The 12,661-nt window shown below is 51.6% G+C and overlaps 1 protein-coding gene and 1 long non-coding RNA gene across 3 annotated transcripts; one reads left to right on the top strand and one right to left on the bottom strand.

Moving 5' to 3' along the window:
* Positions 1 to 366: 366 nt before the first annotated feature.
* TMEM185B (transmembrane protein 185B) lies at positions 367 to 2,625 on the bottom strand. The gene has a single exon (XM_045479502.1). The coding sequence runs from the start codon at positions 2,144 to 2,146 to the stop codon at positions 1,094 to 1,096; it is 1,053 nt and encodes a 350-aa protein (XP_045335458.1). The 5' UTR covers positions 2,147 to 2,625; the 3' UTR covers positions 367 to 1,093.
* Positions 2,626 to 6,383: 3,758 nt separating this feature from the next.
* LOC123598797 lies at positions 6,384 to 11,316 on the top strand. Of its 2 annotated transcripts, XR_006712789.1 has the most exons (3): positions 6,384 to 7,872; positions 8,961 to 9,057; positions 9,498 to 11,316. It is a non-coding gene; the product is annotated as an uncharacterized LOC123598797 (long non-coding RNA). The 2 variants fall into 2 exon arrangements; XR_006712790.1 differs by lacking the exon at positions 9,498 to 11,316 and having other exon boundaries at positions 8,961 to 9,415.
* Positions 11,317 to 12,661: the final 1,345 nt, after the last annotated feature.

Below are 12,661 nucleotides of genomic sequence, written 5' to 3'. Positions count from 1 at the left end.
CTGATGATAAGTAACAAACACTTTTTATCGTAGCCAAATAATATTCTAGGACTCTTGGCAATGAACAAGTCACTTGTTGCTTAGTTTGGTTGTTCCTAAAGAGATGTGACTACCCATTTGGGAAAATTTCAGGTTTACTTCATGGCCTAGTATCACACTGGAACACCTGTTCCCAAAGACGGTGGCTCCTCCCTCTACTAAAAGAGACCTTAAAACTCTATAGACTGAGTCATCTAATACCTGAAAATTAAGACCTATGGGATTTTAATCCCATGCCTAGTACTTTGAGGAGCTCCTACACTGGGTACATATTAACATTTTAAGCAATCTTTAAGCACATCTGCAACAGACGTGTATCTTCACATATAAACTTAAAAAAAATACTTTAATACGTCGTAATACACAGAACTAGAATTCAACATATCACGTTGCTAAAACATTCATATAAATTTCATATATGCGTGAATTCACTGCATTAGAAAAATTCACCTTTTATGATGTTGAAGACCAGCATCAGCAAAACCCAAAGGAAAACTATTTTAACAGTAGGAACACTAAAAATAACAACTTGAAGGCTTATAAACAAGTGGCAGGAAAAAGAATTCTTTTTACATTTGCTATTGATTATGTCACAACAGGTACAATCTGAAATACAACTTTAGACTGCAGTGTATAAAAATACTTTCAAACAATACGTCTGATAGGCATAGTACCATAAAAAAAAAAAACCCCACAACAAACAAAAAAACAACCCAGCTGTATAGTTATTTCACTTGAAGACCTACTATTCAACTGCCTGCTTCCAAGCTAGCTTTTAAAGCATCAGCCTGGAAAGCAAATTCTCTCGCACATGTGCACACCACACACACACACACACACACACACACACACACAGCTGTGATATTAAAATCACCTCCTCTATGGTGCACACTGATGAGTAACTGACAGGCATTAATCTCAAGGCATGAGATGATATGGTGTTTGGAGCCTATTTTCAGTTCCAAGATTGGGATGGATGAACAAAGGCAAAAATAAGGTGGATTGTGTGTTTATGATTTCTGTTCCACATATGGGTGCTCTCTGGAAGAGGAGTTTAATCTGGCATATCAATATTTAACTTGGGAGGCGGGGGAACATACTTTCCAGGACTCTGGGTTATAACTACCCTGGCCTTCTTTCCAAACATTGGAGCAATTTTAGGAGCATCTGGGACTGATGTTTCTTCAGCTTCTTCACTATCTTCATGATGTAGATCATAGGAAATGTTCCCATATTCTCTTAGAAATGGGAAAATTTCAAGCAGAAACTGACAGAAATCTCTGCGAATCCCAAACCACCAATGGTTGCCTCCCTTCCGCCTAAACGTCGTGGCCATTAAAGTTATTAATGAAAGCCAAAGGGGGACAAATATGGAGATGTAAGAGAATGTATTGTGGCCGTCCAATCTGTGAACGAGCAGAACCTCAAAAGTGAGCAGGGGCACGACAATTGTTATCCAGCTGATGGCCATAGTCACATGTGTCCTTCGCTGTTCCGCAACGACATCCAAGGATCGAAGGAACAGGAGGGACCAGACGATGTAATAGAGGACGACTAGGCAGAGGAACGACATGAGAATCCACAGGGGCACGAACACCACCAGCCACGGCCAGTGGATAATCCTGTCCAGCCTTAGGGCGATGAAGATGAACTGCAGGATGTTGACAGAGCACAAGATCTCCAGCTCTAGGGACCTATCGTGTCGGAAGCCCCAGACGCAGGCGGCCACGGACACTGGGGATACGAAAAAAAGTGGCATGAAGACCAGCAGCCAGAAGTGGGTCCCCCTCTCCACCCTGTCGCAGACCAGGACTTCGAACATGAGCAGCAGCAGGTGGATAGCCACGGCGATCAACATGGCTTTGAACTCCACGCAGGCCTCCCCCTCCGTGCGGTATCGAGGGTTGCGGGCCCAAACGCCTGCGCCCACTGAGGCGCCGGCGATGACCAGGAGCTTCCACAGCCATATGGGGGCGAAGACCGCCCAGTAGCTCCACTGGATGACGCCGTCCAGGCGGAGGGGCAGCAGCACGGAGAAGAGCAGCAGGCAGGCGTAGATGAGGAACTTACTCGGGTTGAAGTCCTGGAACAGGCCCCTAGGGTTCATGGCGAAGCCGCCGCCAGCCCACCGGGCCTGCTGCTCAGCCCGGCTGGGCGGGCGCCGCGTCTCCGCCGCTTCCCGGGCCCGCCGCCTCCCCTCTGGGCCTGTGGCGGCTCTAGGCTGGCAGCCGCCGAGAGACGCACCAGGAGGAGGTTCGGACCCCAGCGCCGAGTGGCCGGAACACGTGCACGCGCGGTCACGTGGCCCGGCCGGAAGCGCGACCGGGCCGAGCGTGCGCCTGCGCGCCTACGCTCTATCGGCGACCCTCGGCCGCGGGCGGCGCGGCGTTTAGGAGTGGGGCGCTGCCTCCGCCCCGCCGCCCGCCTTTACTCCGTACCCATCCGGAAAAAAGCTACCGCGTATGGCGCCAGGAGAGACGGAACCTGACGCGCCGGTGACTCCTCGGCCAGCCCGTTGTCAGACTTCGGGCGGACGCTTCCTGGCGGCGCAGGGGGGAGGCGGGAGTGAGCTCACATCCTCCCGGCCCGCTCGGGGGCAGGGCCCAGGCGGGGGCGGGGCCGTGGGCGGGGCTTGCCCGATGTCCTCCCCTCGCTGGCAACCCGCCCCGGGACTGGGGTACCGCGGCAAGGTCCGCCCCTGGCGGCGCTGAGGGGCCACGTTGTGGGCACGGGCGAAGGCGGGTGACCTGGAGGGTGTGGGAGTTTGTGAGCGAGGTGGTGCCAGGAACCATGAATGCACACGGGGGCGTGTATGTGTGGAAGCGCGCGCGCGCGCGTGTGTGTGTACGTACAGTGAGGCCGGCCGTGGCCTGGTCCCTGTGCCCAGGAGGGAGCCCCGCGTGGGGTGGAGTGTGGGGTTTTGCCTGGAATAGATGAATTCCAGGACCGTCTGCCTGGTGGGGCAATGACAGTTCTGAGGCTGCCTGTGAAATGGCTGAGGCACAGTGCCTAGGGGGCGGTGGCGATCTCATACCTCCCCTTTCTCCTCGGAGGTGGAGGGCCAATGCTGGGGAGGGTGTTAGACCCACCAACGGCCCCCAGGCAAAGTCCCCAGGAGAAAGTGCTTCCCGCCCCAAGTCACCTGGCAGGTTCGGAGCAGAATGGAACTCAGATTCAGCGCTCTCCACTTTTAAGTCCCGAATCCTCAGTTTTACTTCTTTTGGGCCTGCCTAACTGATTCTCACAGAGCCATGTTGTGAAAAGGGCACTGGACCAGAGATCAAGAAATCTGAGTTCTAGTCTAGGGGTCTGCACCCCCCCCCCCGCCCCCCAGCTGAGAGACCTGAACAATTCACCCCGGTCTGTCTCAGCCTCAGTTCCCTGGGCTGTTGAGTGGTTTCCAAGGGCCAGCCGGGTTGCAGCGGCCCTGTGATTTGGAGCAGTCCCCTCTTTTGCCAGCCGGGCAGGCCCTAGAGCACTCCTCCCTCTCTTCTCCACTCATCCCCGGGTTGCTTATCCTTTCTGCCTTGCAGCCCTCCACCTGTCCCATGCAGTCCGTCCCCTGCGGCAGGAATGGAATGCTGACTCCAGTAGTGGGCTCTGAGGGAAAGGTCATCAGAGGAATTGTCTGGTGGCAAGGTCTCCCTGGCGTAACAAGGAAGGGCTTCCTGAGAGAGGTAGGGGCCACGGTCCAGATCCAGGAGCTGGCTTTTCCAGGTCAGCATTAACAGGATGCTCAAGTGTGGTGTGATGTGGACAATCCTGGGCCTCAAAGATCTCAACTTCACCAGCTCCCCCCCTCAGCTGGGGGCCATTAGGTGGTCCTGGGGGAGGGACTCCCAACCAAGTAAGCCCTGCTAGGCCTTCTAGATGTGTCTTCAGGGCCCCTTATTTCTAAAGAATCCCTCAGGAGTCATTGGGGCGGTGGGGGGGCGGGGGGGGGGGATGTTCCTTAAGTGGGGCTCTAGCCTTTCTCCTGTCCACAGTTGCTCTAATCTGTTTTTCGTGTTGGCTTTTCTTTTGCTGTTTCCCTTCAAGAAGGGATTTGTTGGTTAAAAATTTAGAATTCAAAACACCCGTCCAACTATGAAATTGGCTAATAAAAACATGAAGGGTTGTTCTGAGGATCAGATGAATCAATGCATGGAAAGCACTTTGCATTTAAAGACACGTGAGCTATGAATATTACCACACTGGAGAATGGAAAGCCTGAGGAGGGGAGGGCTTGCCAGCTGCTCCTGAGCAAGGTGTGGCAGGGCCCTGTCCTCTGGTCCCTGTCAGAGGCGTCAGAAGTCCTCCGCAGCCTCCTCCCTGGAGCCAGAGGACCTCAGGGCGTCTGCTGCCAGCTTTGTGGTGAAGACAGGAGTTTGGAGTGGGTTTTCCCACGTCTGGAGCTCATGTAAGACAAGCGCCTGGTTCACATCTGGGAAGAGAGTTTCGAGGTGGCCTGTCACACGGTGCGATGTGCCCCTGCTGCCCCAATGGATGCCAGAGCCTGCTTCCAGCTTTGTGGCAAAGCCACGGGTGGAGGGCTGCTGTCTGCCATCCCCTCAGCTGGCTTTCCAGGGCCCACAGGCCGGGACTCCCAGTTCTATGCCCTAGACACCCCTCCTTTGTTGTTTTCCCCGAAGTGGTCAGTCTCTTAGGGCCTTGCTGTGGTCTTAATGTGTCAGGTGCTGATGACTTAGCCAACTGGGAGGCTGGTACACATACAGAGGGCATGTGGGTGCCTTAGTCCACCAGCTCGGGCCTGCCTATCCCGAGTCAGGGTGAGTGGGGTCCTGAGATGTGTCCCCACCCCACAGCCTCTCCCCTGCTTAGCCTTCTCAGTCCAACTTCCCTTTTTCACCTACAGGCCTTCCTGAGCTTGCCCTGGCCCACCTGCTGGCCATCCCCTTTCCTGTGGTCTGCCAAATCTGCTGCCCTTCCAGGATGTGCCACGCATGATCTCTTCATTCTGTGGCCTTGCTGTTCTCAGAGTGGCCCTTACCTGACCTCTTTCCCTCCTGGACCACCAAGATCCAGGATGGCTTCAGGCCTTGGGAAACCCCGATCTCTAGGGGACTGGTGACCCTTCTCTGACCTCCCATGGCCTCAGGGAATTTGTTCCTCTCACAGGACTCATTTCACTGGCTTGAGTCTGGCCCTGGCTCTCCTCACGAGATTTGAGCTGCAGACACCCTGCCAGTGCTTGTGTCCTAGCACGTGCTTGAGAAGTGCTGGTCGAGTGTGTGAGTGAACACTTTGGCTGGAACACTCCTGCCCAGACCCAGTGGTTCCCTTCCCCCGTCTCCTCTGAGCAGTGTGGAGCCAGCATCTGGAGCCCCCCCCTCACTGCCAGCACCCCAGGCCCTGTGCCGTCCACTGCTGGACCTGGGTGGTCTGTCCTCAGCTCACGTAAGAGTCATTAGTTTCCAAGGCTGCCACAACAAATTGCCCCAAACTTAGCGGCTTAAAACAATGGCCACTTACTGCCTCACAGTTTCTGTAAGGGGTCTGGGCACAGGGTGGCTCGGGCGGCTCAGCCGGTCTCTGTTGGGGTCTCACGGGTGTCAGCAGGGCTGCTTCCCTTTGGGAGGCTCTGGCAGTCAACCTGTTTCCAAGTTCGTTAAGCTTGTTGGCAGAATTTGTTCCCGTGGAGTTGTGGGACTGAGCATCCCATGTCCTTGCTAGCTGCCAGCCGGGGTCATTCTCAGCCACCTTCACTTCCTGGCTTATGCCCTCCCCTCCTCCCCGCCCTCAGAGCCACCGATGGCGGATGGAGTTCTTGAGCTTTCCAGTCCCCTACTGACACTTCTGCTGCGTTTCTCTTCTGCCTCCCTTTTCTGTTTTTAAGGGCTCATGTGATTACATTGGACCCAGCCAGATAATCCAGGATAATCTCTCTATTTTAAGGTCAACCTATTGGTAAACTTCATTCCATCTGCAAAGTCCCTTCACAACAGCACCTCGATTAGCGTTTGAATGAGCAGAGAACCCATGGGAATACTGGGGCATCTTTATTTTTTTTGTAATTTTTAAAAAAAATAGGCTCCATGCCCAATGTAGGGCTTGAACTCATGACCCTGAGATCAAGAGTCACATGTTCTGGGGCGCCTGGGTGGCGCAGTCGGTTAAGCGTCCGACTTCAGCCAGGTCACGATCTCGCGGTCCGTGAGTTCGAGCCCCGCGTCGGGCTCTGGGCTGATGGCTCAGAGCCTGGAGCCTGATTCCTATTCTGTGTTTCCCTCTCTCTCTGCCCCTCCCCCGTTCATGCTCTGTCTCTCTCTGTCCCCAAAATAAATAAACGTTGAAAAAAAAAATTAAAAAAAAAAAAAAAAAAAAAAAAAAGAGTCACATGTTCTGACAGAGCCAGCCGGGGGCATCTTTAGTTCTGCTCAGTCCCAGCAATCAGGCCCAGTGTGGCTCTTCCTCCTCGGAGCTCCACGAGGGCCACTGCTCTGGGAGAGCCGGGGTTTCCACAGGGAGCACTTAGCCAAGCGCCCTCCTCACACAGACCAGGATGACAGTGCTGGGTTCCCAGGTTGCCCTTGGAGACACCTGGGCGTGCTCCCTGTCAGACTGGGCCAGTTCCCCTGAGCAGCTGGCACCCACGCGGGAGTCAGGATTGGGCCGTGGTCCCCTGGCCCTTTGCTGATTGTCCTCTGAGTGGGTAGCTTAGGGCAGGGGAATGACAGTCTGGGGACATTTCACTTTCAGACCTATTTGTGGATTTGCTCACATCAGCTTTTTCACAGGAAAGCCCTGGCACATCTGGCCAGTTTGTGTCCACCTCAGCGCCCACCATCCCCCCTTGGCCCTCAGTCCCTAAATGCAACAGGCTTTCACCTCTGCCCCCCTCCCTCTGCCTTTCCCACTGCCAGCCCCCCCCCCCCCACCTCCTCAGGGTGCTATGTGCCAGGGACACAGACTCCAGAATCCCTCAGGCCAAGGCAGGAGTTCTGCTGCTGCCTCCAAGCTCTGCGACCTTGACCACGAATGGAGCCTCTGGCCCCCATCTTTGCAATGGTGATAACCTGGCAAAGTCCTGCGGAGAAAATGAAACACTGTACAAAAACCCAGAACAGGCTCAATCCCTCCCCACCCCACTGCTGGCCATTGTTTCTGCCTTGGCAGCAGGTGGAGTGACCCCGCTTTGGCCTGTTTTCCCTGCTGTGCGGTCAGTCACACACCAGGGGATCGTGACCCTCTGCTCATCTGGCTGCCCCAGGTGCACCGTGACTCTCCCAAGGGCAGGGCCTCGTCTTTCATCTCAGGATCTGCAGCGGCCAGCACAGGCCTGCACTTAGTAAATGTATCTGGGAAAAGCACAGGCAGGCGGGAAGGTCGGGGCTGATGTGGCATCTTTTCCCCTTGCTGAGTGCAGAGCGAGGCCAGCCCTGTGAGACAAAGCAGCTTATCTAAGGCCACCGGGTGTTGGGCTTGCAAGGAGCTGTCTCTGGGCTCTCACGAGGACCTCCCAGCGCATGCCAGCCCCTCATGCTTGCACTGCACTCGATATTTCAAAGCACTGTGTCATCTGAAGCTAACTTCGAGGGGCTGTGGCAGCAGGGGCACTAACCTCATTTCCCTGGTGGGGGAAACTGAGGCCCAACACCGTGACCATAATTCTCTGCTAAGCCCTGTATCCCGGCCCTGTTCATCAGCCCGGTCTGATGAGAATGGCCCCACTGAAGAGCCACACTCTGGTGGGGACCCTTCGAGACTTAGCAGCTATTCCTTAATTCCTGTATTCATTTCACAAAATGTTTCAGGTGCCTGCCCTGTGACCCAGTGGGATGCAGCAGCGAGCAGTTTCTACAGCTTCCCCCGCGCTGGCCCATCTCAGTGCAGGTATCATCTCCTCCACAGTGTCCTCCCTGATCACCCTACCTAAAGTTGCCCCTCCCTGACTTATACCTTCTCTGTTGCCTCTGTGGTCACTAAACACATGGTTACTTTAGGAAAATCTGGGAAATGTGAGTCATTTAAAGAAAAAGCTCCAGTGTTACAAGCTACAGAAAAATCCCTGTTAACATTTTAGTCTATTTCCTTCCAGTTGGCCATCTCTACAAAGACCAATCGATGCCCACGTGCATTTCATTCTGCTTTTTGCTTAACACGAATCCTAAGACAGGCTTATTTTCACATGCTAGCATCTCTGGATCTTGCCCCGCACAACCAATGTTTTACCGGCACTGTCAGCCTGTTGCAATTCCCCTCTTCCAAAGTGGGTTGTTATTGCTTCTGACAGTGGGGACACTGCCAGCTTGAGAAGACTTTACATTAAACGTAAATTTAGTTTCAGCGTTTGCTTGAGGTGTTTTCAAACCATGTCTATAGTGCAGATTCCGACTCTGACCTGTGTGAGTACAGGCTTCTTTGTATCCTCAACGGTGATTTTATTCCCTCCCTGCACCCAGGGCAAGGCTGGGACATACCTTCTGCCCAACAGTGCTGTTTTTCATCACCCTTACATTTAGGGAATAGCCTTTCGGGGTCCTAGCTTTACTTAGATGCCTCTTGTTAGGTAACCCATCCTGAGTATTTTTTTCTTCCTTCCTGATACATGAAATAGTGGCATTTCTTATAATCAGTAGTGTCTTAAGTGTGATGAAATACCATCAGTAGAAACATTTCTCAGACCACCATAAACACGTTGTGAGCGTCTTTTTAATGGCTCTGCAATGTTACATCACAGCGTAGCTCACTCGCCCATCCCTTTGCTGTTCCTTATTGTGGATTGGGATTGTTTCTGTTCTTTTCCGAGATCAGGAGCTCTGTGAGCTTTCCTACTACAAATGGCTGCTTTCTCATTCAGATGATTTCTTTAGGATAATTCCTGGAAGTCAAATAGCCAAGTGGAAGGAATGTATATTCTCACACATAAAGTGTATTTGGAGGCTGATTTTTTTTTCCTTTTGTCTGTATTGTCTTTGCAGAAACGGGGTCATTGCTGTCACAAGTTAGGGGTGTGAATCCACTTCTTCTGATCGTGGCTGGTCCAGTAAGGGTAAAGAATTAACTAATGTTAACGAGGTAAAGAGGCTGAAATTAGAAGCTTACTTGGGTATAGACTGCATAGAATTAAAAGCCAACTAAAGACCAGGGCTGGTTTTGATGTGTGAATGTGCCCATGTGGGGTCAGTGGTCTCTTTGGGGTCGATCACAGTAACCTCCAAATGTTATGAATCGATAAGCTGAGCACTGGGATAATTATTATTAATTCAAACTAACTTCGTGTGTGTGTGTGTGTGTGTGTGTGTGTGTGTGTGTGTGTGTGTGGCTAGGGATGGGAAACTTCCTGAATTATGGAATATTGTTGAACAAATGGTGGGTAATTCATGTATCAATTGTTTGCATTTAAATTAGTGCCGCTTAAATATTTTAAGCAGTTTGCACGTGTGATTTAGCCTTTCTTCTCCAGTCTCGTTTGCGCTATTAATGTACTCAGCAGAAAATATTTTTGTTTTACAAAGGCGATCCTCAGTCCTGCTCTCACCTGGTTTTGTTGTAAATTCGGAGATAGTGTGCTATGGATGAAAGATGCGTTTACTGGGACAGGAATGGACATTTGTGAAATTTCAATCCTAATTTCACTGTGGATTGCCTTTCATTCTTTCATTGACTGGTGCAGAGTAGCAAACACATGCTTCTGTACGTCATTCAGGGCCAGGCCCTGGAGTTACCCTGTGAACAGTGTGGGGCTCTTGCCTTGCAGGGGCTGTCAGTCTAGCAATGCAGGAGACAGCACAACATGGGGACACAAGACACCACAGGAGTGTGGTGCTCCCTGCGTGAAACCTTCAGTGGCTTCTTGTTTCTCGGGAAAAATCCACGTGCTTTACCACACCCTTCAAGGCTCTGGTTGACCGGCCTCAGCTTATCTCTCTGGCCTCATCTTACCACTTGTTGGGCTCCGCACCAGCTTCCTTCTGTTCCTCACTCTCCCAGACCATTGCTGCCACAGGAGAAGTCATCGATTTGTAGGTGGAGCAGACACCTTCATGGAAAGAGGTCACTCAGAGAGCCTGGGCCCACCCATACACAAACCACCTGCTCCTCTCTCGGCGACTGCTAGGTCCTGGCATGTGCTAGGCCCTGCGACCCCTGTCCCCAAGGACCGATTACTCTTCTATACAAAGGGCACAAACATGGAACACTGAACAACCCTGAGAGAGCCAGAGGGAACCAGAGGTCACTGGGCTGAAAGCGATTGAGAGTTAGCCAGAAACTAGAAGAAGCAGTGGATATAAGCTGTAGGGTAAAGGTTGGGGGTCAGCTAGGTGATCTGGGGAGAAGGCTGTACTATTGGCTGTAACAGAACTCTAAACTAGACCAACACTGAGGCGGCCCACACTATGTTTCAGCGTAAGCCAAAGAAAGACCACCTGGATTCGAACCCCAGCTCTGTCTTTTAACCAGCTGTGTGTGAGGCCCAATGACTCAGCCTCCCTGAGACTAGATTTTCTCATCTGCAAAGTGGGCATAATAACGCCTGCTCCACAGGACAGAGGTGAGATGGTAGAGATACGGGGCCTGGTACGTTTTGTAAATGATCAGCCTGTGAGCACTGTCCCCTGCCGTCTCCCCCCAGCCTCCCCACCCTCATGTTGTTGCTGGAGAGAAGGATGCTTGACAGAGCACGGGGCCACCCTCAGATCTTAGAGTCAGGCAGGGTATAACTAAAGGGGAACTGGGGTGCCTGGCTGGCTCAGTCAGAGAAGCCTGCGACTCTTGATCTCAGGGTCATGAGTTCAAGCCTGACGTTGGGTGTGGAGATTACTTAAATAGATAAAACTTAAAAAATAAATAAATAAAAAATAAAGGCGAACTTATAGAATTCAAATAAACAACCCAGGTGACTGGCACCTGAGTCACTTCACCCTGGGCCCAGTTCTGCTTTATAGATTAAGGGGGCTGGTGGGTCAGGGGTCTCCAAATGCAGCAGTGCTGGGGAAATGCAGGCAGGTCCCCAGGCCTCCACCCAGACCCACCAAATCAGAGTCCTTGAGGGTGGGCCCCGGAACCAAATTGTTTAAAAGCTCCCCAGATAATTCCAGGGTGCAGCTAGGTCTCAGAACTATCAGCCAGGTGCCCCCTGAAAAGCCTTTTCAGCCGTTAGAGTCTGGGTTTCTATTCGTGTCAAATGCCCTGCGCCGCCGTGGGGGTCTTCTGTCTGGCCCCGAGCTCATCTGCTGTCCTCAGAGATAGGGCAGTTCCTCTGGTGCTGCTCACTCCACAAAACCACGATTCAGGACCACTGAGTGTGGAAATAAATCTTGAGGGGCTCCTGGGTGGCCTAGTCGGATGAGCATCCAACTTTGACTCAGGTCATGATCTCAGGGTTCATGAGTTTGAGCCCCGCATCGAGCTCGCTGCTGTTAACAGAGAACCCACTTTGGATCCTCTGTCTCCCTCTCTCTCTGCCTGTCCCCACCATCCCCCTCCCCCACCCCATCCCTCCTTCTCTCTAAACTAAATAAACATTGAACAAAAAGAAATCTTGAGCACTGTCCGGTGCCTTGCTCTGAACATCATCGGCAAGGGGAGGAAACAGCTAACCTCTGAGGCCTGGGATGCTTTCTTGCCACATATCAGCTGCATATAAAGGGGAAATACATCTCTGAGGCTGGAGATACATTGTAGAGGAAAAGCTAGACCAGCAACCTTTTCTTCTGATGGAGCGGCAGCTCCCTACCAAAGAAAGAAAATGAAATTCTGCACAGTTCCTGCTGGTCTTAGATTGTCCTCCTGCAAGAACATAAAAATTATTTACCATCACTGAGGTTCTTTCCAAATTGCCCGAAACGGCTATAAACTTCCTGGCTTTATCTAGGGAGCCTTTGAGGTGGTGAGTTACTGTTCATGTAGTGAATTCTTACTGCAAATCCAGCATTAACAGATTTCCCCCATGAAGGCAGGTAATTTGTTGGACTCTGAGTGCTTTTACGGAGCTGGGGTTGAGGCGGGCTTGAAGAAAGAGGTTTTACTTTACAGTTTCTAAGTGAGTGATTAAAAAAACTAGGTAAAAAAGGTTTCAGACTATTGGTACCACAGCAGCAGATGTATCAGCAAAAGCCAAAAGGGATTGTCATAAATTATATGGGGGGTGGGGTGGGGTGTGTGGGGAGCAGAGATACAAAGAACATCTAGGATTTTTTTTAATTGATAAAAAACTGAGAACACATTTAGAAGTAAATAGAGGGTCCAATTTTCCCTTTCCGGCAAAAAGGGCCTTCCAAAGGAGGAGGCAAGAGAATGATTTTCACTGATAAATAGAATAATGTCGATAAGGGTATGATAAAAGAGCTACTGTTTATGTGGCAAGGTATACGGGTGGACAGGTTGCCCATATTACAGGAAGGAGACTCAGGCCAGTGGAGACCAAGGGCACGGGATTTGAACCCAGGTCCCTGTTCTTTCAGCATAGAAATCTGGATGTAATCATCAGTTTGTTTCTTTCCTTCATCTCCCACCTGAACATGGGGACTGAAAGGGATATTGGGGAGAGAACAAGGGCATTAGATCCGGGATGGGTCTGGTTCCCTGTAGACATACCTCAAGTCTGGCATCTTTTTTCTTTTTAATTTTTTTTTATTTTAGAGAGAGAGAGAGTGGGAGAGAGAGGCAGGGGGAGAAG

The sequence above is a fragment of the Leopardus geoffroyi genome, chromosome C1, assembly GCF_018350155.1.
Source record: "Leopardus geoffroyi isolate Oge1 chromosome C1, O.geoffroyi_Oge1_pat1.0, whole genome shotgun sequence".
Lineage (NCBI taxonomy): Eukaryota > Metazoa > Chordata > Mammalia > Carnivora > Felidae > Leopardus > Leopardus geoffroyi.
Note: the sequence above shows the minus strand (reverse complement) of the source record. Positions and strands in the feature narration are given on the sequence as shown.